We start from the raw sequence: 24604 nt of genomic DNA, 5'->3' as shown, positions 1-24604 counted from the left end.
AATTATGAACCACGTTGTTAGACCAAACGTCATTGAAACCCGGCAACCCCAGCAACAAAAGAGGTGGCAATAAACCAACACCCTGTAGTGTCCCATAATAAGCTCAGCGTGTATATGTAAACATGGCGGCCAATATCAATAAAACAGGATAAGCACATTATTTTGCTCCCAAGGGGGAAGGGGAGGAGGTACATAACAACAATAAAGGGATCGCCCCGACCGTGGATCTGGATTGGCTCACCGGTTCCTGTAATGTTTTTATGACTTCTTTGCCCAATAAGCATTCTCGTAAGGATAATCCCGCTTTCCAGCAAGTGCCATTGATTGTATGTTCAAATTATCTATATTTGACAAATGGGATCGTGCAAAAGAATGATGTTGTTGATGGGAGATGATATAGAAAGAAAAAGGGATCGACCAATCTATATGGCCAACTTTATACAATACAGTATGAAAGCAAAAGGTGTGGTTTCCGCAAAGAGATAAAAAGCAAGTGGGTGGGTGATGATGATTGAATGTGTGTGTGATGAGATTGACTAATGTGTTGTTCTTCCAACCATATCTTCCACATAATCCGTGATACGTCGCATGTCGTTTTCTTGAAGGGACCCAATCCTTAGCAACATGGACCGTAACTCATATACATATTCTTCCACTGTGTCGGTTGACAAGGATAACCCGCTTGGTGCTCGTACATGGAGTCCTTCAAACACATCCGTCACGCATCGCTTGAAATCATAGAGTCGTCGGTTTTCTTCTCGCATGCGTTGATTTTCTTGGTTGGCCGCTTGTAAACGTTGTTGTAATTCGGCAACTGTTGGCCCTGCTGCTGTTCGTTCTTTGTATTCATTAGTAAACCACGCTATTGTACTTCCACCCACAAAACTCACGTGATCCTGGATAAAACTCGTCAAGCACCTCCATAAGCTTGTTTCGCATAAGTGATTTTTGATATTCGGTAGCATCATTGGAACCATCTATCGTCGTCGACTTCCTTGGTCTAAAAAGACACATGGTTAAGAAAATCCGATTCAATGATAATCATGACGATGATACTTTACCCTTGATATATTGAAGGCTTGCGATCCGGTTGAGCATGTCGACGTTCAATACCATTCAAAACATCGTCAAATGCAGTGCTCGCATGGGGTATAGATGGCTGTGGTGCCGCAGGGGTTGTAGGTGTTGATGGTGGTTGTACATTGCGACGTTGTGCCAAAATGTCCGTTTCAATCTTTGATAAGACCCAAATTAGTATCACGCAATACATAACATTGCATACACAACTACTACTCACCTCTTCCAAGTTTTTAATCACAGATCCCGATGGCGCAGTTGGTGTATTAGGTTGATGGTAGTTGCCGAATCGTTTTGGTCCACCGCCATTAGGTGTGGGAGGTCGTTGGCTTGGCATCAAATGACCCTTGTTGGGAAGCTTTTGCTTATACGGTTGTGGTGGTTGACCATTGGAAGAAGAAGAGGGTGGCTGTGGCTGTGGTGGTTGTGGTTGCGATGACATGGGTTGATTTCCAGTGGTGGTGGTGGTGGTGGCAGCAGCAGCTTGTGTCATAGGAGGAGGAGGAGCAGCAGCAGCAGCAGTAGAAGAAGTAGTCATAGGTGATGATGATCCCATACTTGATGATGGCTTTGTGGTATCCAATGCAAGTGAAGGACTGGCGGTTTTCATTGATGCTGATTTTGCCTTTTCAACCTCTGATTTCCTACGCTTTGCTTCGAGACGATCCTTCATTGATAGAGCGGGTGATGATGAATGACCATTGCCAGAAGAAGAGTCACTGCGGGGTGTCATGGCGGGTGATTTTTTGTTGTCTGCGGTGGTGCCCATATGATCATCAGAATCACTTTGATCACTCAAGAATAAATGTAAAGGACCAGCAGGCATTCTTCGTCCTGGAATGGAGGGTGCTCTTCGTTTGGTGGATGGATTGGATCGTGACTTGCTCCTCTTTTTTCCTCGAATGGATGATGATGTCCCCATATCTTCATCTTCGTCGTCATCATCATCATCATCGTTGTCGCCTTCAGTGTGATCCTCATCATGGTCGTCATCCTCATCCATATCATCTTCTCCTTCACTGCTCTCAGAATCAATCAACTCCTTTTGAAGCAATCGTCTTCGTCGGCGTGTGGGTGCAGAACCATAGCGTTTTTTGGGTCGTTTATCATTTGCGTCCTGAGGTTGATGTTCAGTGCAACGAGGTGAATAATCATCAGGGATGTTTTTGGTGATGGTGATGTTCCCGGCATTGACACCACAAGTGACATGAAAATATCTGTTACACATACATGTGCATTAACAACAATGTTGCCGATCGCATTGATTCTCAGTCCGTACCTGGTACAAGAAGCTTCCTCACACTTTATGCAAATGCCTTGTTTGTTGCCACACTTGTAACATTCCTAAAAGACGACCACCCCCCCCATTGTAAGCAACAAGGAATGATATTTAGAAAAGTAGTCGTACTTACATGTTTATCGATCTCACTCTGGATCACATCGTAGGGTTCTCGTTGATGATCGATAGACTTGTTCCATCTTGCACACACAACATGAATGAAATCCCCTGACTTTGTTGTCAGCTTGAATGCACCTGTTTGCATAGGACAGCATCGAATACGCTAATAACAAAAACGATATGAGCATCCTATTGGTGTTGTTGTCTCGTATGTCAACGCGACTTACTGTTGGCTTATTGCGTCGCTTGTTTTCACATTTCTGGCAAAACCATTCGCCATCGGGTACCTGATCTACGCCATAGCAATCTACCAAAGAAGGTTACGACCACGAATAGCGGGTTAATCGAGTAGCAATTTACCTTTGTGAACTGGAATGTTGCAGTCTATCGGTTGTGGGAGGGGGAATAAAAGAGACCAAGTTAGAGAATGATCCAAAAAGGGCAGAGCTGAGTGTTTTACCTTCACCATCACAAAATACGATTGGGTTCTTTTTTGTCGAGCGATCTCCTTCACAGATAGTGCACGCATCCTATATCCCTAACTCCATTAGTATGACTTGCAGGAATAAAAAGATAGAAACTAACATACGTCATCGATCGCCATGGTGTCGTCGTTAAAAGTCTTTTCAGAGACTATGCTTGTAGTAATGGGAATTGGTATCAGTGGAGGGAGGAGGTGTGGTAGTGTGTGTGTGTGTGTGTGTGTTTTGGGGGAGGGTTGTTGGAAAAGAGGGGGTGCCAGCTAGTGGTAGTAGTAATAGCAGCAGCAGCAGCAGTAGCAGTAGTAGCAAAGTAAAGCTTGGTCAACAGAAAACGCGATAGGCAGCAAAAATTCAAGCTGCGATCCCCTTTGTAAAATCTCTCTCACTCTCAGATGCTGCAAACACAGCAAGGGAAGGAAAAGGCAAACTCCCCTTGATTCAATGTCCCTCTCGCTTTATAAAAGAAATCTTGAAAACCCAGTCACAGACCGCCGCTGAGAAGAAGGTTGCTTGGGTGATGTTGCGTTGTGTATTCGACATGCCACACACATCCTCCTCCTCCTCCTCCCTTCTCGTTGCTATGCCCCCACTTTGCCCGTTGCTATCGCTACCACCACTACTACCATCATGGCTACCATTACTATAGTTCGGTTGTTTCTTTTATCCCAACATATTAAACTTCATCATTCTATGGTCGTTTTGCAATATGGAACTATTGTTTATTTTGCGTCTTTGTATATCACCAAACTTACTACTCTCATCACCATACCAGCAGCCATTTCCTAATGTATGTCCTCATGATCGCCATCCTTGCATGCAGATGTTCCTGATGAGCTCCATTGAAGCGGTTTACCTATGACCGTTTTGTCTCCGAGACCGAAAGGCAAAGACACTATTTCCAAAGCTTCACGTTCGATGTATCCTCCCTCTCCCCCCCCCACCTCCTCGGTCTCAAGATCGATGCATCTTTTTTTTAAAAGTCTGATGGCAAAAAGAGTTGGTTATCATCACTTGAATGAGAGAGAGAGAGAAAGAAAAGAGAACACGGCCTTCAATGATAATAGTTCCATGAAAGTATGAAGATAGCACGTCAACAAGAGCATGAAAAAGGAGATGACATTAAGGATACAGTACCGATGTCACCGTTTACCTATATTCCACAACCGTACAACCCCCATCAGCAATCATGACGAATACCACCAATAGCGACCGAAAAATACTGGTGCACACAGCAGCTGCATTTCAAAGTCTGTGCCCTTTTTTGTTGAAATCTGAGGATGGGATGGTTTCAGCTTGATGCATGGTTACTTGCAATGGCCGAGAATAAAACAACAAAAAGAGTAAACCATCACTTTGCAACTGGTAGGATGTGATGGGATGTGTGTGTGTGTGTGTGAACATGGATGACGCATGGATCCAATTTCCTTGTACATGTCCTACCTTTGTGCATGATCTTCACGAGAACGAATAATTGGCATATACGCGGGACCAATGGTCAATGCTGGGGATAAGGCAGTGTTCGACCAAGATTACTTTTAGAGATTCACATCAGCCTTAGCCAATACGCCCCGTGACATGTACCATTATCCTTTGATCCAAATGACACAATGCGGTATGAGCACGTGATCACCGCTGATTTAAAAAATGATACACAGCATAGCGATGTAGAAGCACCTTGGCAATTGTTGACTGGATTAGAATAAAGCAAGCATTGGCATTATGAACAAAACGTGGTATATAAAAAAGAAAGTAACGCTATCCATAAGTTCAAAGTTTATTGAAATTGACGTTTGGTTGGAAAGGAAACGTAAACAATAACGTTTGTATATAGCGTGGCATTACAGCAATGCGTTCAAGAACCAGATGTATGTGTTACACAAGTAGCAGGATCTGCATGACAAAAGTGCTATCCAGGGATGATCTTCAATCGCATAAACTCATATCATCATCATCAATGAAACGTTAGCAAGTATCAATTTGACGTTTTATTATTTGGTCTGCTACCCTGCTTTAGTATTTTTACCAGCCATAACTTGGGAGATGACTTTTTTTGTGAAAGTAGGCTATGCGTTTGACATTATCTATATCAAGTTAGATGCGCATGTGTGCCAAAAAGCTGCCCTTAAGAGAACACGTGATCATACCGCAGGAGCGGATCTCGGCATGGAAAGCTTGCTTCATCCCCCACGTGGATCGTTTTTCGATTACAGTACCTTCCGCAAGTGCTGTCCCATGTTTTCACCCGTATGTGTCATCCATTAACTTATAAAAGGGTGTTGCATCATTATTCTTCCATATAATGATTATCACAGCAACAATGGTTTTCAATGACGGAATGTTCCTACTACAATCTTTTGCTGCTCCACAAAGTCTATTTTACCCATCAGGAATAGGGAGCGTGTGTAGATCAATATGATTAGCCAATTTGAAGGTTGTTGGATCAAGGACTACAGCATAAGGAATCAATGGATAAAAAAGTGGAAGCAGCAAAAAGCAATCCTACCATGCGAGTGCATTGCTTAACAAGCATCGTTGAGTAGTTAACCCATTGCTTCAAATCAATAGGGAGATGGTAATTACGGCATAGTGTAAAAAAGTGGATGATGTCTTAGACAAGGGGATCGGCACTCCAATTTTGCCGTGATTTTGATGCAGCGGGTGAACGGCTGTCAGGTGCCGAAAAGTGCGTCAGGGTCATCCGGCCGCCTTGACTCAAAATTTATGAGCGGATCTTCCTTTGCCCAGAAAGATCACCACGTGGGAAAAGGTTATTGCCGCCCAAATAATATCGGCGCTTGCACGCTTACTTGTATAGACGATGATGTGGAGGATCCGATAGCATAGGAAAGACTTAGCCCACACGCACATACATGCCATAATGCTGCGGCAAAGTGGCGTAGTATTATTGAGGGGGCTATGTATCTTGGCATTCAGGTTGGTTCTATTTGGCGGAAATACCCCAAGGCAAATTGTTGCGCATTGACCAAGGAAACATCAGAATAATGAGGGGGATCACACACATACATTACACGTGGAGCCTTCTTCTGGCACCACCTCCGCAAGTGATTTTTTTATTGTTGGAGAGGTAGCTTTTGTTAAAGTGGGGGTGGGATCATGGATCAGAAACCTCTAGTTGTAGAATAAAAAGGGGATGATCTATGGGCCGTGTCATCATTGTTTACTATTTGCACCAATGTATTTTGTTCAAAGAATCAGAAACAAGTGAGATTGAATGATCCCGGAGGGATGGGACGACATGCCCGCATGCCCGTGGCGATGATTCAAAATGATTGGATCGGAACGTAAAGAACCGGTATGAGGATTTTCGAACAAGGAAAAAATCGTGCCCTTGAAAAACCCGCTGGGTATACATCCACAACGCTATATATATAGGGCACACAAACTTGGTGTTCCTGATTTCCAGTTTTTACCCATCTTTTATTTACCCAATGTCAAAACCTACCCCCTTTGCTACAGACAACAAGCATGTCATGCTATTAATAAGTGCTCTTGGTGTAAGCACTGTGGCATGGCTTGCCACTCGTTATCTTTTCGGAAGCTCTACACCTACTCCACCCCCTTCGACTCCACCCATGCAAAAACAAGAAGAGGAGAATACAATGAACTTTGTTCAAATCATGAAACAACAGGTAAAGAAATACACACACACACGTATATCAATGCAGCAAGTTTACTCATCATGTATGTATATGTATAGAATCGTAAAGTGGCTATCTTTTATGGATCACAAACGGGTACTGCTGAAGACTATGCCAAACGCCTTGGCAAGGAATGCAAGAAACGATTCAATGTCTCTGCCCTTGTGTTGGATATTGAGAATTGTGACATGAGCGTATTGGATCAATTCCCTGAGGATGGTGTGGCGATCTTTGTCATGGCAACGTATGGTGAGGGCGAGCCTACAGACAGTGCACAAGCCTTCTGGGATCTTCTCGACGCACCCAAGTTTTCACAAGAGAGTGATAGCGAGCAACCCTTAAGCAATCTCCGATATCTGATGTTCGGATTGGGAAACAGCTCATACGCATACTTCAATTGGGTTGGTAAACTTGTGGATGAAAAGCTGACGGGTCTTGGTGCTACCTTGATTGGTGAACGTGGACAAGGTGATGATGACAAGTCCTTGGAGGATGATTTTGAAGCATGGCAAGAAGCCCATTGGCCTTTGTTGGCTGATATGATTGATGATGGAGGAGATGCATCCAGTGAAAGCAGTGGTCCTGATACGTCGTACACTGTGCAAGAGTTAACTGATGGGTGCAACGACAAGCACGTGTATTTGGGTGAACTCGGTGAAAAGGAACAAGTCGCATGGGATGCTCGCAAGCCCTATCCAGCCCCCTTGGCAGTATCACAAGACTTGATGACGGATTCAGATCGCCATTGCCTCCACTTGGAAGTCGACATGGCTGGCTCAGGAATGACTTATGAAACAGGTGATCATATCGCTATTTGGCCAAGCAATAACGAAGTCGAAATCATGCGTTTGGCTCGTATCCTTGGTTTGCACACGAAGCTTGAAACAGTCATTTCAATCAAGGCTGTCGATGATATGGCTGTCAAAAAGGCTCCCTTCCCACAACCCACCACTTACCACGCCATGCTTCGTCATTATCTCGACATTTGCCAATTGCCTTCACGCCAAGTGTTACAAATGCTGGTGCCTTTTTGCCAATCCCCCGACGTCGCTGCACAACTTCAAACCTTGGTCAATGACAAGGATGAGCATCGCAAGACCGTGTTGGAATCCGTACGCAACTTGGCTGAAGTTCTTGAGTACGTTATCAACAAGGCTGGATTGGAGAGTGTTGAGAACATGTTCAAGGTGCCATCTGAGGTGGTGATTGAGTGCTTTGGTCGCTTGCAGCCTCGCTATTATTCGATTTCTTCCTCGTCAAGTGAGAGCCCTGATCGCGTCAGTGTAACAGCTGTGACACTCCAATATCATCCCGAACCAACTCCCGATCGCACCGTATTTGGTGTCAATACCAACTATTTGTGGGCTGTTCATGCTGCTCTTCAAGACACAAAGCATCAAGATAACGTACCACAATACGCAATTGAAGGTCCCCATGGACAATACTTTGATCATGCCAACCGCGTTGCCAAGCTACCTGTACACATTCGCCGCTCCACATTCAAGTTGCCTACCGACACTACCAAACCCGTTATTATGGTTGGCCCTGGTACTGGTGTAGCACCCTTCCGTGGTTTCGTACATGAACGTGTCCATCAACGTACGCAACTTAACAAGCACGTGGGTCCCACTGTCCTTTACTTTGGTTGCCGTCGCGCTTCAGAAGATTTCCTTTACAAGAACGAATGGCCCGCTCTCTTTGACAAGCTCAGTGATGACAACCAATCTCGTATCATCACTGCCTTTTCACGTGAATCAGATAAAAAGGTCTATGTCCAAGACCGCCTCAAGGAAAATGGCGAGGAAATGTGGGATCTTATTCACAACAAGGGTGCCTATGTCTATATTTGTGGTGACGCTAAGCGCATGGCCAAGGATGTTCAACAAACCATTACCGGCTTTGCCAAGCAATATGGTGGATATGAAGATGATCAAGCTATTAGCTACGTATCTCAATTGCGACAAGATGGCCGATATCAAGAAGACGTTTGGGCATAAGCCTATTCCCTACCACTCATATACTCATCCTCCTCCTCCTCCACATCCTCCTCTTCTTCTTCTTCCCCCTTCGCTTATTAGATTTGATATTCTCATTGCTCTTATCTCCATTATTTTCTTCCTTGTATATCCATTCGCATTTCATTTTGCTGTTCCTCTTCCACTACTGCATTATTTAGACTGTACGCATAATGAGCAATCCATTAATACAGTTTCTTGTCATTTATCCAACACCTTGGGTTTGTGTATATATATGTGTGTGTGTGATCAACGGGTATGACCATCTCCATTGTACCACTTTTTTTCTCCCCCCCCCCTTGGATGTTTCAATGAGATGCACAGTTTCATCACCTTTATTTTACTTGAGTACATAAAAAGCTATCCCCAAAAGAGGATGTATGGGTCTGTTACTAGCAAAGTTGGGAAATGTGCACTGACCGTGGTCCGTGGGTAATGATGATTGGGGAATCGGTATGTAAACGGAACCATTTTATCATTACACCCCCCCTCTCTTTTGATCATTTGTTGCACAGAGAGTCACCGGCAGATGATCATCAGACGCCTTGCTCAAAAAAAAGTTCCTTTTGTTCTTTCTTTTGTTTTCTTCTCATTCGCTCGTATATATCATGGTGACGATCGACACACAACTCAACGAGCGTATCTTGCAACAAATCAAATGGCAGCATGGCATACTACCTTCAGGTCGTATCTCCAAGCACAAATGCTTTGTGCTAAAGGCGATGCCAGTGATCAAGCTGCTCGTCGACAAAGGAAAACGGCCTGCTACACTATTAGTCACGCAAAGCGAATGGACAGCAAATCTTGTTGAATCAGCCGCTTTATGTAATCTCTATGATGATTCAACACTGCAAGCACTCGCTGAATGCGCCATGATTTTCCATCGCCCTGAAAAACCCAAAGAAGAAACATTTCACCTGTTGTATTACGACACACACGCCTATTTCCGAGTGAGCGATGTTTTGCAACCTACAGCCAAGTTTCAGCAAGCACTCGATCCTGTGCTTGAGCATTGGCCAAAAGATCCCGCTCGTGCATGGCAAGGCTTATGCAGAGTGTGGTATGAGTTTGGATTTCTTTGGCCACGAAAAATCATGCTTGGTAAGATCATCCCTTGCTTTACAACGTGTTGCTAATACATGATGCAAAAGGTTTACGACACCATTTTAAAAACACGTACAGCGTAAACAATCCTAATCCTAATCGACTCAACGAACTACGACAAGCACAAGCGTATGATGAAGCGAGCGCACAATTGGAGGACATTTGTGCTAGACGCGTTGGACAAGGTATGAACACTATTGAAAAGTGTATGTATCAAAGATACTTGCTAAATAGAACGGTATTAGCCAGAATACCAATCGCAGCAAGATAACCCTACTCATTCACAACTCAAGGAGATTGCTCTTACATGGACGATTATCCAACGTAGTGATTTGCGTCCCATACATGAATTTCTTCAACCCGATCAACGCGACATTGTATTGGAGATGATCAACAGCTTTGTGCATAGGATACCTAGTCATCATCCTATCAAATTACGCAGCCTATCAACGGGTGGTTATCTTTCATGGCGGGCACAGCCACATCATGCAACAGCAGCCAACACCAAAATGACGACGTCTTCTTCTCCATCATCATCATTATCATCGTCAGCAGCAGGTGCCACTGTTCTTTTTGCCACATGTCCACTTGCAGCGATGGCGGCAACACAAAGTCAATATTTATGGCGATTGGATTGGGCTTTGCCTTTTGATGAAAAACGAGTCGATATGGAAGCTCATTATGCAGGGGGATACATTCGATGTGGGAGCCGAGTTTATTTGTATCCTGCTAGTACGACATGTCACACAAACGACAAGCAGCACAGATCATCTACGACGACGAAATTGCTCACACGCAGCAGCCCTGTAACCTCTACTACTGCTACATCGCATGTGACACAAGATCAACAACATCCAGCAGCGGCTGAGCGTTTACGCAGCCTTGAATTGTTGGCAATAGGTCAAGGTAGACAATGCCGTGAGCATCAATGGACGATAGAAATGGAAAATTTGGGATTGGAATACGAGGATGATTTAGCAGCTGATACCAGTCGTAACGTGGATGTTGCCATTGGAAGACGTCGTCCAGTGCTACATGGCGACATTATTGCATTGCGTCAAGTCCATTATCTTTGTTCCTTAGCTTCACCCACAACATCATCATCTTCATCAGCAAGTCCACTACTAGCTTCGTTGAAACCCACAATACCAGCGGCACTCACCACAGCCGCTATTGCATCACCATCCATGACAAATAGTAGCACGAGTCTCAGCAGCGGGAGTCATTATCATCCACAACAACGCTCCAGTATTCTCTCATCACCCACCATGGGTGGTAGTAGTACAGCCAATACTAGTATCAACAATGATGCTGGTATCTTGCGATCGGTGCTTGCCAAGGAAATTGGATTTATACAAGGCAGCTTTGAACATTTCTGGATGATTGAAGTGGCTTCTCCTCAAGATTTGCAATACCATCAATGCGTCATTGATCCAAAAAAAGAGGTAAATAAAGCATCTGTTTGTGTGTGTGTCTTTGTTTTAATATGGGTCATTGCCATAGTCAACATCAAGCAGCACGCCGCAACAACAACAGCCGACCAAACCATCTTTATTAACGACGGAGGCATTGAATCGAGAAGCACCCTTAACAGATCTAGGACGTCAATTGAAAGCATATAGCGACAGCTTTGAGAAATTGGTTGAGCCCAACACCACCACCACAACAACAACGACAATAGGGATGCCATCTTCCTCATCAGGTGAAATAATGATCCATCCGGCTCCACGACCCATAGACAATGACGACGACAATGACGAAGAACAAGACAATGACGAAGATGATTGGGATGTTTGTGCAAGTGGTAATGCCGAGCCATTCATTCGACTTTATGCCTCCAAACAACGTACCAAAACAGTATCACATTTGGTAAAAGCAGGGTCATTGGCACATCTCGTTGGTAAACACTTTACTCATTAAACTTGATTATCATTCTTTTTACGCTTTTTCATTCGAATACGTTCCAGCATGCGTTGTTCTGCTTCCTTTACAGAGACATTGGGATCATTCAAAAGAGAGATGGTGGGTGGTGATGATGTTGATTTCATGTTTTGTCGAAATCGTTGTACAACATCGCTCATTTTGGGTTGATGATGGGTCGTCTCACGTGGTCGAATTCTGGGTGCTTGATCGTCATCATCATGGATGGTTTGATTGGGTATCATTGTGAGATAGGAAGAAGGACGCTTGCTGTTGTTGTCGTCGTCGTTATTTGGATCATGTTGAGACATGATACACACCTCTTCATCGTCTTCGTCATTTACAGCTGTATCCGATATCGCATCTTGTATTCGGTCCAATACATTTTGAAAGTCACGATGAACGGCTTCTCGGTCACGGTTTTCATGTGATGTTGGTGGTGGTGATGACTGTTTTTGCTTTTTCACTGAGGATGCTTTTGAAAAGTCAAGTGTGGTTTGTCGTGTATTTTGCATAGGGGAGAAGAAGGGAAAAGAGAAGAGAGAATAAACGAAGACGCGTGTGTTGACTCGTTAGACAAAAACAGCAATGGCGGTCACTTCTCCGACATTAGACTATTCCAGCAGCGAGTGTAATATGCATGATTGTGTGAAATACATGGGTTGGATAGTAGTAGAATAAGGCCATTTATTGCATTAACCATCATCATTGTCTACCATGAGTGATAAATAACAGAGGAGGATATGAAGGGAATCAAACAAAGTAGGTAGGATAGTGTAGAGTGATCGCATACTCAGCCAATGCATAGGAGATGAGAGTCTACTTGCCTAAATCAGGCGCGTCTCTTTCACTTGACATACCGTTTACCCTTCACACAGACCCACTTATGGGGAACCAACACTCCAATATGGCACACAAGGACCGTCAAATTCACCATTTTGGTCACCATGAAGAATACCACCTCGAGATACCTGACATGGTCGACGATCGATTCAAGGTGGAAAGCCGCTTAGGTGCAGGAAGCTTTGGTGTACTTCATGAAGGTAGAATGCTGTACACCATGTCACATGTCAATGGGTGCTCATGGGAGAAATAGGTGTCAATGTCGAGACCAACCAACCTGTTGCTATAAAGCTAGAACCAGGCAACTGCCGTGTCCAACAATTACAAGACGAATACAGGATTTATCGTTTGCTCGGTGGAGCAGGTATGTAGAGTACTTTATTATTCTCAACCATCTTATGACTCATGTGCTTTCTTCCTTCTGTAGCTGGATTTCCAAATGTTTACTATTATGGTCACAAGGGTGGATACAACATTATGGTCATGGATCTTTTGGGACCCAATCTCGATGAGCTCTTTGGTCTTTGTGATCACCAATTCTCACAAAAAACAGTGGCGATGCTTGCAAAAAGAATGGTAAAGGGATTGGCATGTGAATCGTACACACACACACACACCGGTATATTGATTGATCCGTTTGATCGGGTTCTATATAGCTACGCTTGCTCCAGGTGGTACACGATCTTGGTTTGATCTACAGAGATGTGAAGCCCGACAATTTTCTCATTGGGCGTCCCAAAACCGACACTGCCAATGCGTTGTTCATGATCGATTTCGGTATGAGCAAGCCCTATCGTGATGAAAAGACCGGTGCACATATCCCTTTCAGAGAACGTGGATGTATATCGGGAACGGCTCGTTACATGAGTCTCAATGCCCATGAAGGAGGAGGTAAATACATGACGACGACCACAACAACAACGAGTATACCAATCGATGGGTTATTACATAGAGCAATCACGTCGCGATGATTTGGAATCCTTGGGTTATGTGCTGCTATATCTTTTACGGGGATCATTGCCATGGCAAGGTGTCAAGGAGGCAAATCAGGAAGCAAAATACGAACGGATTGAGGAACTCAAAAGGAAAACGTCCATTGCTCAATTGTGTGCAGGGTTTACAGGTATGTTATAATGGGTACAATGTGGGGGGGGGGAGACAAGACGTTGATCATTGATTCCTTTTGCTATAGTGGAATTTAGCATTTATCTCCATTACGTGCGCAAGTTAAAGTTTGATGAGGATCCAGATTATGCCTTTTGTGTATCGTTGTTCGACAAGGCGCTTAAGCGATTAGACGCACAAGATGATGAAGAATACGATTGGATGCTGATTAATGATGGGAAAGGATGGGAGGTATGTAGCACGACATTACTACTGGTGGGATGGCATACTAAAGGTTGACTTTGTGAAATAGGCTTCTGAACGAAAGAAAAAGGAGCCCTTGATGTTAACGTATTAAGTAATAGCAACATGATGTAATATACCATTTGTCCATTCCAAGCTTATTTATCTTGTTGGTGGGAAGGAATACGTGTGATTATGGAGGAGGATGAAGATGCAATGTTTATTATCTATGTGTTGTTTCTATTATTTGGATCCAAGGATATGCTCTTTGGCATGGACCATGTGCACAAGAAATTCATTCGTTGGTGCGGGTATGTTTCGCTCACGGGCCAGGCGAACGAGATAGCCATTGATATAGTCGACTTCGGTGAGGCGTTTGGCTTTCATATCTTGTACGGTAGAGCAATAATTACCAGCGGCAGTCTTTAGCATCCCTTGGACAAGCTCAACAAGTTCTTCAGCGGTGGCATTCAATTCAGTGAGGATTTGGGCAGCTTCGGTACATACGCCGCGGAGCAAGGCTTGGCCATTTGGATTATGTAATAATTCACCGTTACGACTCTCGAGAATAGCAGCAATGGGATTGAGACCTGCGTTGACGACCAATTTACGCATCATACGTCGCCGTAATTCTTGCCAATCGTAGACATGTGTGTTGAGCTCTGGTATGTCTGCAAACACCTTACACACCTTATTGGTGAGGGCTTGATTTGAATGTGGCATCGCTCCCAGCATGAGACCACCTTCAGGGTCATTCCATCCAGAACAATGGACTATATCAAATGGCTTTACTCGCTCCACAGAATGACGATTGACACCCACAATGAAGGAAGGCCTATTGTTTCCACCACCAGCAGCAGTAGTAGTAACCTTGGGCCAAAGTGTTTCCAACAACTCCTCGGCTAAACCCATACCATTTTGCAACAGCACAAGGGTACTTTGTGGCGTCAAGCGTTGTTGTACGGAACGTACAGCATCGACAGCATGCTGTGCCTTGGTTGCCACCACCAATGTTTCAATCGGGTTATTGTTATCGCCGTTCAATGATTCAGCATCAAAGCCAACAATTTCAGAACGTCCTTTATCAGAGCGAGTATACGAGATGGTATTACGATAACGCTGCTCAAAGTCATGCACAGCATTCTTGGAACGAAGTAAAAGGGTCACTGGCATCCGAGGTCGCAATACAGAAGCAATGTGTCCACCAATAGCACCTGTGCCTAAGATATGGAATCGCATTGTTGCATACACACGTCAATAAAGATTGGCTATGATGTGGAATTTGATTAAGAAAAAGAGAGCGAGAGAAGGATGACGGGAAAAAGATGGAGGTGGTATAGATGGTGGCTTTTTATTCATTTACAACATTTACGCTTATCTTTTGACTTGTATTCTCTCAAAGAGCGTGACACAAAGAGCTCCTCTTGTAAATCGCGGTTCCTGAAACTCGAGCATTTACTTTCCCACGATAGTTGTCAAAGCCATGGTTGTCTTTTGTACTATCGGGATACCTACCGAGCCATCCGATTCATTTGCAACACAATAGCAAATACCGATAAACAGCATGCAAATGGGGAAATATGGCATTGCACACTCACATTAACAAAGGATAAACTTTCAACTGGTAGTTAAATCCGAACAACCGGAGATGGCAATGCATTGTAGCCCGCCCCCTTTTTGCATTACTTATCAAAGCAGTCAACTTGCACAATAGATTGATTGTCGGCGATAAAGCGGTACTCCAAGTATTATTTTTTTTTCGACAAGTCCAGAATTACAAAGCTATCCACGTGTATGTGTGTGTGTGTGCCGCTTACACATATGCATAGCAATGCAAGAAGGTGACACGGATGTTGAAAGATTAATCCAAGGTTAGGATTATCATCAAGCAATGATGATCTTGTATCATCAGTTGTCATGCACATGCAAAATGACGTGATTGTCTCTGCTATCATCCTTGCAAATTACATCGCCAAGACACACAAGCGTACGCAACAAATGATTGATGGTTGAAAACAGCGCCATCAACGTTAAAGTATACATGACCATGAGCATCCCTGTTTAAAAAATGATAATCGCCGGCTCATACACCATTGGCGAATGGATTCGATAGATATCCAGATACCCTCTTCCCACCTCAAAAGTGGAAATCATGCCCAAAAAGGGATATCCGGCGCATCAATACTCTTCATTGTACATCGCTCTTTTATGTGCTCCCAACATTAATATCGCTACTTTAAACATGTGGTAGGTGTGTATATTCTTCTTCAGGTAGGAGATCAGGTTACAGAAAAGTTTGGTCATCACCATCATCACCGTTATGTAAATATGGGAGGGTTCTAATAAACACATACAAAGATTTCTTTTATGTTTCTTGGAGTAGAGATGTATCGATCTAGAGGGTCTAAAAGCTTGGTATATACATAGGATGCTATAATGGGGTCCATCTTAAGGCCTTGTGTAAACTTCGATTTGAGCCTTGCTTTCATCGAGGACGAGCGTATCCTTGATTTGGCGTCGCGTATGTTGACAATGTGTGTAACGAATGCCTTGATGCCGAGCCAAAGTACCATGATCATAATGTCGCAGCTGTATGAGGGAAGGCTCTTATCCACTTTTTCTTCGATCTCCAATGGTTGCCACTCCTGCGTTCCTGCGTCCGCCGTAGCTTAAGGTAAGCGGGATGATCCAGAGATGGTCGCCGTGGCCCAAAGAGATAGTGTAAATGTTGCATGGATACAGCCATAAGCAAAGATAAGGGTGTAGAAGGCAGGATCCACCAAGGGATGAGGAGGCCATGTGTGTGCGCATAGACGAGACCCACCTGTCAAACACGAGGTTGAGCTTGATTTCCCTCAACTTTATCTCTCACTTTTTACCTCACTCTTCTCTCCTTGAAATGGGTTCTCAACAACAGCAAACTGTCAATATCACCGATCTCGATCTTCCTTCATTGCAGCAGGTGAAGACGCAACTTGAAGAGGTACATTTGGGTTGAAAGCAGTAAACACATCCACCGAGGCATCGTGTTGACATGGAAGTCGCGTCGTTGTATTCTACCAGGAACTCTCTCATCTGACGCAATCTTATGGCAAACTACGTGGAGCTCAAGCGCGTTTCTCTGATTGTGCTGATAGTGTCGAGTCATTGAAGAGTGAAAAAGCAGATGGTAAGATTACAACCTTGACCCCATGGCGTAATAGTGTCTATTCGCTCATACAATACCTTGTAGACAAGACCATCTTGGTGCCGCTCACATCATCGATATCCTTTCTTCTATATCCAATGTTACGCACTAATCATATTATATACTCAGTCCTTAACTCTGTAGCTGTGATGTGATTACCTCTATGTTCCTGGCAAGTTGAGCGACGTGGAAAAGGTCATTGTTGATGTTGGTACTGGTTACTATGTGGAAAAGGTAAGGATGGTAAAGGCTATATGCATGAGATCACCTCCTCATACGATATGGGCAGAGCTTGGATGGTGCTACGTCATTTTACAAGACCAAGGAAGAATACGTCAAGCAAAATCTCGAGAAGCTTCAAGAAACAATCAATGGAAAGCAAAGCAGTTTGAGAGGTAGAATTGGATTGGGTTGGATTTATGGTACAATGAATGGGGATTGATCATTGTCTTTTTATGTATAGCTATTGTGAATGTGATGCAAGACAAAGTACAACAACAACAAGCTGCAGCAGCAAAATCATAAAGCGTTTTATTCCATTGAATGTACTTTTATAAAGTTGATATTGGATGAATCAAGAGAATGGATCACATGATGGGCAAATGTCGAATACATAAAGAGAGATGATGGGTATCTAATTGTGAGCAACAAAATAATCCGGGGCCATGTGCTTAATGGGCTGGCTGTGATAATATCGTCCCGCTTCAGTTTCTTCTTTTTAACTCTTCCTCTTCTCACACCCACCACATGCCCGCAGCATCGCCAGACACATTACCGACATCTCCACCCGCCCCATCTCCTTCGCCTTCTTCAGTTGTCACGCCCTCGAGCACGCCCAATGACAAGCAAAAGGATCTAGACAAGGCTGCAGCTGCCAAAGCAAAAAAGAAAAAGAAAGACAAGGCCAAGAAGAAAGCCAAACGACAACGCAAGAACGCGCTCAAGACCAAGATTGTTGTACGTCGATTGCCAGCCAATCTTCCTGAAGAAGTGTTCATGAATGCAGTCAAACGTTGGACCGGCGACGATGTTGTTGACTACAAGTTTTATGTACCGGGCAAGGTTACGCAGAGGTATGATTTCTATTGCAACAATTACCTCTATCCAAGTGGACTCATTCCTCTCTTTTATAACAGCAAAGGCAAAGAAAATGTTTTTTCTCGTGCGTATTTTCATATGAAGACCATGGAGGCAGTCATTGCATTCCATCAAGGATTTGATGGCCATATCTTTGTGGATAATCGAGGTATGAAGGGAGGGATTATGTGGAAGGATATGGAAGATAGCTAACAAGCGTATGTGAATAGGCAATGAAAGTCGAGCTGTTGTTGAGTTTGCACCCTTCCAAAAGCTACCCAAAGAGCAAAAGAATCCTGACTCTCGTCAAGGCACCATTGATGAAGGTAAGAGAGTGATATGCACACATCACACAATTCGATCTCTGACATCCATTTTTAGACCCTGATTATCTAAAGTTTTTGGATTCGCTCAAAGCCGAACAAGAAAAGAAGGATGAACCTAGCGACGTTGGTGAAGGTGGATCACAATTGGAACGCTTGGAGAATAGGTTGGCCATGGTGACAGGTAAATGAGAGAGATTCATCCTATCCATGATGATGATATTGTATTCACACTTCCAATGTCAAATAGCACAAACGCTTGCAGCTGAACAAGCCAACAAGCCCAAGACGACCCCACTCCTTGAACACATTCGAGCCCAAAAAGCAGCACAGGCAGCAGCGAGAGCCAAGGCACAAGCAGCCAAAGCAGCAAAGAAATCCATCTTGAATCGAGAAGCCAAGGCCAAAGGTGCTGCCAGTGGCAAAGATAGTCCATCTGGAGAGACACCCAAGAAGTCGAGTCGACGCAACAGGAAGAAAAAGGACAAGGAAAAGAATAAGGAAAAGGATGACAACAATGCAGCGGCTGCTTCGAATGAGAATCCAAAGGCTGACAAACCGCCAAAGAAGGAAGGTGGCAAGTCCAAGAGGTCCAAAGCAAAGAAAGAAAAGGATCAACAAGGTGGCAGTGGTGGCAGCAGCAGCAAAGGCAAACAGGTCAATCAACAAAGCAAACAACAGGTTGTATCCATCCTTGGTCGTCAACAACAACAACCACAGCAGTCAACAAAAAGCGATGAATCCAAAGCCAAGGGCAACTCAAGTACTGCTCGACGTACCGGTTAAATATACCAGGGAGTTATGGGCGTGGAATTGGAAATGTCCCCCTCGTGCTTCGATTACCCGTACGTTACCGCACCAAGTCGACCATGGAGTATCAAATGTGCAGCATGGTGAACAAACAAAATGCTAGGATAGAAAGAGGAAACTTGTTGAGATGCTGAACAGGATGCGTAATTCTTTAGTGTTTCCCCCATTCCTTTTGCCATTATAAAACATCACAGCTTTTATTATTTGTTATTGACGCTATGTATATGTGTGTGGATCAATGATATGGATCTCCTTATAGCACGTGTGGATTTAACATCCCCCCCTTAACTCTTCACATGGATCGATCGTCATATAAATCGACAATGAGCACACGTTATTGTTAATCGAACGAATGCTATTATCCAGTACTTTCTTGGAATAAAGGCATTTTCGCAACGTTACAGCCTTGTAACAAGGCATCATAGTTATGGATTCATATCATTGGAGGAGGGTATAATTGTGCCGAAGGCCTAGAGCAATGAAGAGCCTTTTGCAGGATTAAAGTACACACTTGCTTGGTGATCCAATCTCGAACATAAAAGAAGAGCCATCGAATGCCATCTTTTGGTACGACACTCTTGGGATGTTACGTAACAACCTTGATACAAAACATTCGTATCTGAACATTATGCTCTATGCGTGGAGCCCTATGCATGACCCTGGGTGGTATCACCATGGATATCAATAGCACACAGAGGCGGTTGGAGCTATGCAAGTGCCATGTGTGTGTGATCATCATATGCTGTCAAATCAAGATGAACCATGTATTTTCGGTCACAGCAGCCTTGTGACCCATCCCAATTTGTACATTGCAGTGGTTCAGGATGACCTCCTGTGGTCATGGATAAGGCTTATTCAAGCGGCACAGTTATACAAACACACATACATACATCGAACGTCAAACTCTAAATGGGTATCTGTTTTAAATGTATGTGCTGCAGCAGGAGCAGCCATGACAAATGCTAAAAGCCCTTTCTTGTGGTTGTGGATGTGGGTTTACATTTTGCCTGCAAAACGACGCAACGTGCCCACGAGGTTGTTTTAATAGAGTTCATGAGATTTGAGTGGCGTTTAGAAAAAAAGTCCCCGATCTCTTGACTTTACCGAGGTAATTGTTCAGTTGCAGCTTATTATATTTCGGAAGCAAAAGTCTCAGAGCGCGCGCGTTTCCCATAGCCAAAACTTTCATTTTGCTTTGATGTTGCTTTAAGCTCAGGAGTATGCTTTAATCCACAAAGGCCTTGGTGGTGGTACCTTTGCAAAAGTAAAGCCCATGTTACATAGGTAACCAAGACAGCGGGAGCCAAAGTGCACGGACAACATGGATCCGCAGGTGAGCTTTCTGCATTATTTCCAATCATTTTGTTTGCGAAACAAGAAGCAATATGTACGAAAAGAGCGGGTTGTTGTGCTGAGATATCTCAACCTTCCAGCTTTGGGCGATATTTCCCTTTCAAGCTGTAACGGGATTGGACGCAAAGCCTGCTGAGAGCCAACCAACCATCCATACGGCGCCCAAAAGGTATATCGTGACTATGGGAAAAAATGAAGGAAAGCTTCCTTATGCGAGCAATGCGCGGTGAGCTATCCCTTCGGGAAAGAAAAAACAGGTTAGACTAGCAGGACTAAAATTACACGCACATCAAGAGCGAGCGAGATGCCTCGTTGACAAAAGGGTCGTATCCATCAAGTGTTCCACAACAAGTACCATTACAAATGTTTCACACACACGTCTCTTACACTCGTCAGCATTGTTTGTTTGCCTCTTTTCAACCAAATGAGCGATGCCATCAAAAAGTATCTCTCTCTCTCTCTCACTACTTCACGCCGATCATTTCCGAAAATAACGTCCGCTATAGCAATTAGCGGATGCTATGTAAAATACATTGCTCGCATACGTTCTTTTTTCGTTTCTTTTGGGGTGGAGGTAGTGGCCACACCAAAAAAGAGTGAGTGAGAGAGAACCAGGAAGGATGAAAGCAAAGGGCAAATAACGCCCAATCCACAATCAGGTCCACCTGGACGAATATGGGAAACCAATTGAGCGGGTATCCCACTTACCATAAGCTGCTCCTCACAACCTTAATGCAGTTTTTTATTGCCCGACTCGAAAAAGGTTTCCAGTTATATAAGATTAGTATTGACTTACAACTTTGTTTTCATCCAGGTTCTTCCTTCTCTTTTTCTCCTTCGATTACTTCCTGTAGCCATTACACTTGAGGAACATTTGAATCGGCAAAAGGAGATAGCAAAAACAGACACACCTATACACAGCAATCGTTCGTCTGATCCATTTTTCTCTATATCAAGTCCGCCAGTGTCTCATATTTTTGCACCTCTATCGGCGCCAATTCTTGCACCTTTTCTTTTCCACCACCCCACACAAACATACAACACGCAAAGCATCAGCTTATCGATATGAACTCGGTGCAAGATTCAAAGGAATGGCAAATGCCTTCCAACCCACTTCCAAGCCCTTCAGTCGCTGATGGACCGATGCACTCATCTGCTGCACATTATCCACCCATGGATCAAGGCTACACACATCCCTTTCCCCATAGTGCTGCACCTCCCATGTAAGTGTTTTTTTCCCTTTACCCACCTTGTGGCAAGCGATGGGGATGCATTGGACATGATGGGCTATGCAAGTGCTTTTGCTGTCAATTATGCGTGGTCTGTTGTTTCGTACAACAGGTACAACACAGCAGCAGCACACAAGTCTCAAGGACCTTTTTTCTTGTCCCCCAAGCTTTTGTGTTCTCCCCCGTCTTTTCCTTTGTTGCACATCCTGCTTGATGAGAGATGGATCATATGATTCAAGGGGATTTAACAAGAATATGGCTCCCACTAAACTTGCTTTGTCTGCTTTTGCTATAGACATCATTCACCATCACCAAGCTCGGATCCAAGATTGCCTGGGTATGAAACGGATCTATTTTTTTTGCAACATGATGCTCATAGTAAATTTTTAGTATGATTGCTGTATCTCAACCCAGCACGCCCCGCCCAACTACAGCAACGGACCCATCGCCCACTAGGAATTCATATACAACACCAGCCTTCCATTCATCACCTTATCCTGGAGCCATCACAAGCCCTGCTACTCCAAGAAAACGGGCTCGTAGTGATTCTTTATTCCCCGCTGAAACGGGCCCTTTTTTCAGCTCTACCAAGCCCTTTGACAATTTGTTTGCTATGGACCGCACTACTTTGTAAGTGATTAGGACAACAAGCCGGGCAAAAGGAAAATAAGGAAGGTTGGAAAATTAACCACATACACATGCTCTCTTGGTAGGTTGTCAGTGAGGATCCAATCGAAAATGGATCGTGGGTTCTTTTTGGCTGATAATGATTGGACATGCTATCGACGCAACTATTTTCAAATCAGCAGCGCTTTCTCGGTGCATGGTTTAAATCATTATTATGCTGATTACGAACCACAATGTCTTGTGCGTAAGGATGATGGTACTTTTATGCCTGTGCGCCGATTTCTTTTGGGTATTTCGGCTCGTGTATCGAACAGTGACAAACGTATCGAGTTGGTGCAGCATACTCCAAAGCGTGACAAGGGACCTCAAATAACGCCACAACCCAAACCTATCACAGCAGGTGGTAATCTTAGCATGAGCTCTGTGGGTACGAATCAAAGCATTGCTACTTTTGAACGCATTCAATTCAAGACAGCTACAGCCAACAATGGCAAACGACGTGCTGCTCAACAATATTACGTGTGTGTCACCGACTTGTATGCCGAAACGGATCATGGTGATCAAGTAAAGATTGCTTCCTGCCAATCGGCACCTTTGGTTGTACGTGGTCGTAGTCCAGGACATTATACGGATGGTCAACAAGATGGTCAACAGCATCAAGCTTTGCCACCACCACCACCTGCGCCACAAACATCGGCAGTACATCCACCACCACCTGGTGGCGAACATCATCCTCATCATCCTCATCATCCCCATAGTGCTATGGCCGCACCTCGTCCTCCTTATACACCTCCTCCTATGATGGCTAATGGTGGCAATGGTGGTGGTAATGGTGCTCAACCACCCAATGGAAATGAGTATTCATCCTATCCTTATTACTCGAGTTACCCCATGTCAATGCAGGCACCATTGGCACCTTCCATGGTAATGACACCACCAACTCCTTCATCAGGTCCACCTCCATCACCTCATCCTTACGCTGCTCCTCCTCCTCAACCTACTCCACCACAGCATGCACCTTCACACCATCCTTATATGCTTTCATCCATGGCTCGTAGCCATTCACAATCGGCTTATTATTGATCACACCACTCCATCACCACCACCCCAATGTAATATCATCTCATCCTTCCCCCACATTTACTCGCGTATTGTAAGTTTTTTCTTTCTTCCTTCTCTATTTCTTCTATAGTCTCTATTTACCTCCCTTATTCACACTTACACTAGTTATGTATCTCATATGATTCTATCTATATATATATTGATTTCTTTTCCTGTCTTGGTTTCAAAGAAATTTATCTATTAGAGTGGAAGAATATGTACAGATCAACCGAGTAATGCATATTTTAAACGCGTGTGCGTGATTCACGTGGCATAAACTAAAACTGCATGATGAGCCTCCTCTTTCTTTCAATCGATCGCATTCGTTGTTCTTCTTCTTCTTACCCGAGCAATCGCTGGATGACTGAGAATGGGTCCAATGATCGGTAGTCGTCGTACAAAGCCGAATACCACAGGGAAGAAATCGCTATACTCCTGTTGTCAGCATTCGCCCATCCACCCATCATCTTGTAATAGTAAACCTTACCCAAATAGATTCAAAAAGCCAAACACTTCAAGAACAAAGCCGAGCACAGGGAACTTTGAGAGAACAAGGAAGATGCCACCCAAAAAGCAAATGGTGCCTCGTATCTTTTCGCGTCGCGTGAAAAAGACAAGCGTACTTCGTGGTCCAATGATAGCTGCTATGCCGCTCAAAAACAAGATCTATATAAAGATATGAGTACATTATCCATAGTGTTGCTGCTGTTACTATAAATATCAAAGACTCACGTTCCCGATCGCCATCAGGCCTGCATCGAACAAGAGCATAACACCCAGCATCATGAAAAAGACACCAAAGGCTGTCAATCCGACACCGATTTCTGATAGATGCCCGTGAACAAAAGAGGTCGTCATGTAGGTAGCAAAACGTTGACTATTATTATACACGTACTCTGGAGGTCACTCAACCACATTGCGTAGGTAGGTATTAGAACAAAGAACAAGGCAAAAGTGGGAGATAAAGTCCTTTAGCCCAACGGAGTTTTTATAGAGTCAAGGCAACCGTTGCTGTGCCAAAAGCAGGATTTGTGTAAATCAATCATTGGTC

General features: G+C 44.0%; 10 protein-coding genes across 10 annotated transcripts; 6 read left to right on the top strand and 4 right to left on the bottom strand.

The window, feature by feature from the left end:
* Nucleotides 1-536: 536 nt before the first annotated feature.
* On the bottom strand, nt 537-3080 carry O0I10_005613 (uncharacterized protein; the record flags this gene model as incomplete). Its single annotated transcript, XM_058485651.1, has 10 exons — nt 537-838; nt 891-1000; nt 1062-1234; nt 1298-2294; nt 2357-2421; nt 2490-2639; nt 2704-2783; nt 2837-2860; nt 2937-3006; nt 3066-3080. 10 exons carry the CDS (start codon nt 3078-3080, stop codon nt 537-539), a joined length of 1986 nt encoding a protein of 661 aa, XP_058343486.1.
* A 3327-nt stretch (nt 3081-6407) lies between these two features.
* Nucleotides 6408-8614, top strand: O0I10_005612 (uncharacterized protein; the record flags this gene model as incomplete). The annotated part of the gene is made up of 2 exons (XM_058485650.1): nt 6408-6608; nt 6677-8614. 2 exons carry the CDS (start codon nt 6408-6410, stop codon nt 8612-8614), a joined length of 2139 nt encoding a protein of 712 aa, XP_058343485.1.
* Nucleotides 8615-9240: 626 nt separating this feature from the next.
* On the top strand, nt 9241-11609 carry O0I10_005611 (uncharacterized protein; the record flags this gene model as incomplete). Its single annotated transcript, XM_058485649.1, has 5 exons — nt 9241-9733; nt 9784-9921; nt 9986-11181; nt 11240-11527; nt 11595-11609. 5 exons carry the CDS (start codon nt 9241-9243, stop codon nt 11607-11609), a joined length of 2130 nt encoding a protein of 709 aa, XP_058343484.1.
* A 43-nt stretch (nt 11610-11652) lies between these two features.
* On the bottom strand, nt 11653-12171 carry O0I10_005610 (uncharacterized protein; the record flags this gene model as incomplete). The annotated part of the gene is made up of 1 exon (XM_058485648.1): nt 11653-12171. The coding sequence occupies one exon, from the start codon at nt 12169-12171 to the stop codon at nt 11653-11655; it is 519 nt and encodes a 172-aa protein (XP_058343483.1).
* Nucleotides 12172-12563: 392 nt separating this feature from the next.
* Nucleotides 12564-13961, top strand: O0I10_005609 (uncharacterized protein; the record flags this gene model as incomplete). The annotated part of the gene is made up of 7 exons (XM_058485647.1): nt 12564-12699; nt 12753-12863; nt 12927-13075; nt 13156-13390; nt 13452-13622; nt 13692-13855; nt 13917-13961. 7 exons carry the CDS (start codon nt 12564-12566, stop codon nt 13959-13961), a joined length of 1011 nt encoding a protein of 336 aa, XP_058343482.1.
* Nucleotides 13962-14089: 128 nt separating this feature from the next.
* O0I10_005608 (uncharacterized protein) lies at nt 14090-15085 on the bottom strand (the record flags this gene model as incomplete). The annotated part of the gene is made up of 1 exon (XM_058485646.1): nt 14090-15085. The coding sequence occupies one exon, from the start codon at nt 15083-15085 to the stop codon at nt 14090-14092; it is 996 nt and encodes a 331-aa protein (XP_058343481.1).
* Nucleotides 15086-16745: 1660 nt separating this feature from the next.
* Nucleotides 16746-17558, top strand: O0I10_005607 (prefoldin, alpha subunit; the record flags this gene model as incomplete). The annotated part of the gene is made up of 6 exons (XM_058485645.1): nt 16746-16829; nt 16910-17015; nt 17079-17092; nt 17211-17267; nt 17323-17428; nt 17497-17558. 6 exons carry the CDS (start codon nt 16746-16748, stop codon nt 17556-17558), a joined length of 429 nt encoding a protein of 142 aa, XP_058343480.1.
* A 222-nt stretch (nt 17559-17780) lies between these two features.
* On the top strand, nt 17781-19219 carry O0I10_005606 (uncharacterized protein; the record flags this gene model as incomplete). Its single annotated transcript, XM_058485644.1, has 5 exons — nt 17781-18106; nt 18170-18279; nt 18341-18436; nt 18492-18617; nt 18684-19219. 5 exons carry the CDS (start codon nt 17781-17783, stop codon nt 19217-19219), a joined length of 1194 nt encoding a protein of 397 aa, XP_058343479.1.
* Nucleotides 19220-21661: 2442 nt separating this feature from the next.
* Nucleotides 21662-23535, top strand: O0I10_005605 (uncharacterized protein; the record flags this gene model as incomplete). The annotated part of the gene is made up of 4 exons (XM_058485643.1): nt 21662-21819; nt 22121-22162; nt 22216-22455; nt 22539-23535. The coding sequence occupies 4 exons, from the start codon at nt 21662-21664 to the stop codon at nt 23533-23535; spliced, it is 1437 nt and encodes a 478-aa protein (XP_058343478.1).
* A 263-nt stretch (nt 23536-23798) lies between these two features.
* Nucleotides 23799-24411, bottom strand: O0I10_005604 (uncharacterized protein; the record flags this gene model as incomplete). Its single annotated transcript, XM_058485642.1, has 4 exons — nt 23799-23831; nt 23899-23980; nt 24041-24219; nt 24286-24411. The coding sequence occupies 4 exons, from the start codon at nt 24409-24411 to the stop codon at nt 23799-23801; spliced, it is 420 nt and encodes a 139-aa protein (XP_058343477.1).
* Nucleotides 24412-24604: the final 193 nt, after the last annotated feature.

The sequence above is a fragment of the Lichtheimia ornata genome (genome assembly GCF_029851405.1).
Source record: "Lichtheimia ornata isolate CBS 291.66 chromosome Unknown scaffold00023, whole genome shotgun sequence".
NCBI classification, from domain to species: Eukaryota; Fungi; Mucoromycota; class Mucoromycetes; order Mucorales; family Lichtheimiaceae; genus Lichtheimia; species Lichtheimia ornata.
Note: the sequence above shows the minus strand (reverse complement) of the source record. Positions and strands in the feature narration are given on the sequence as shown.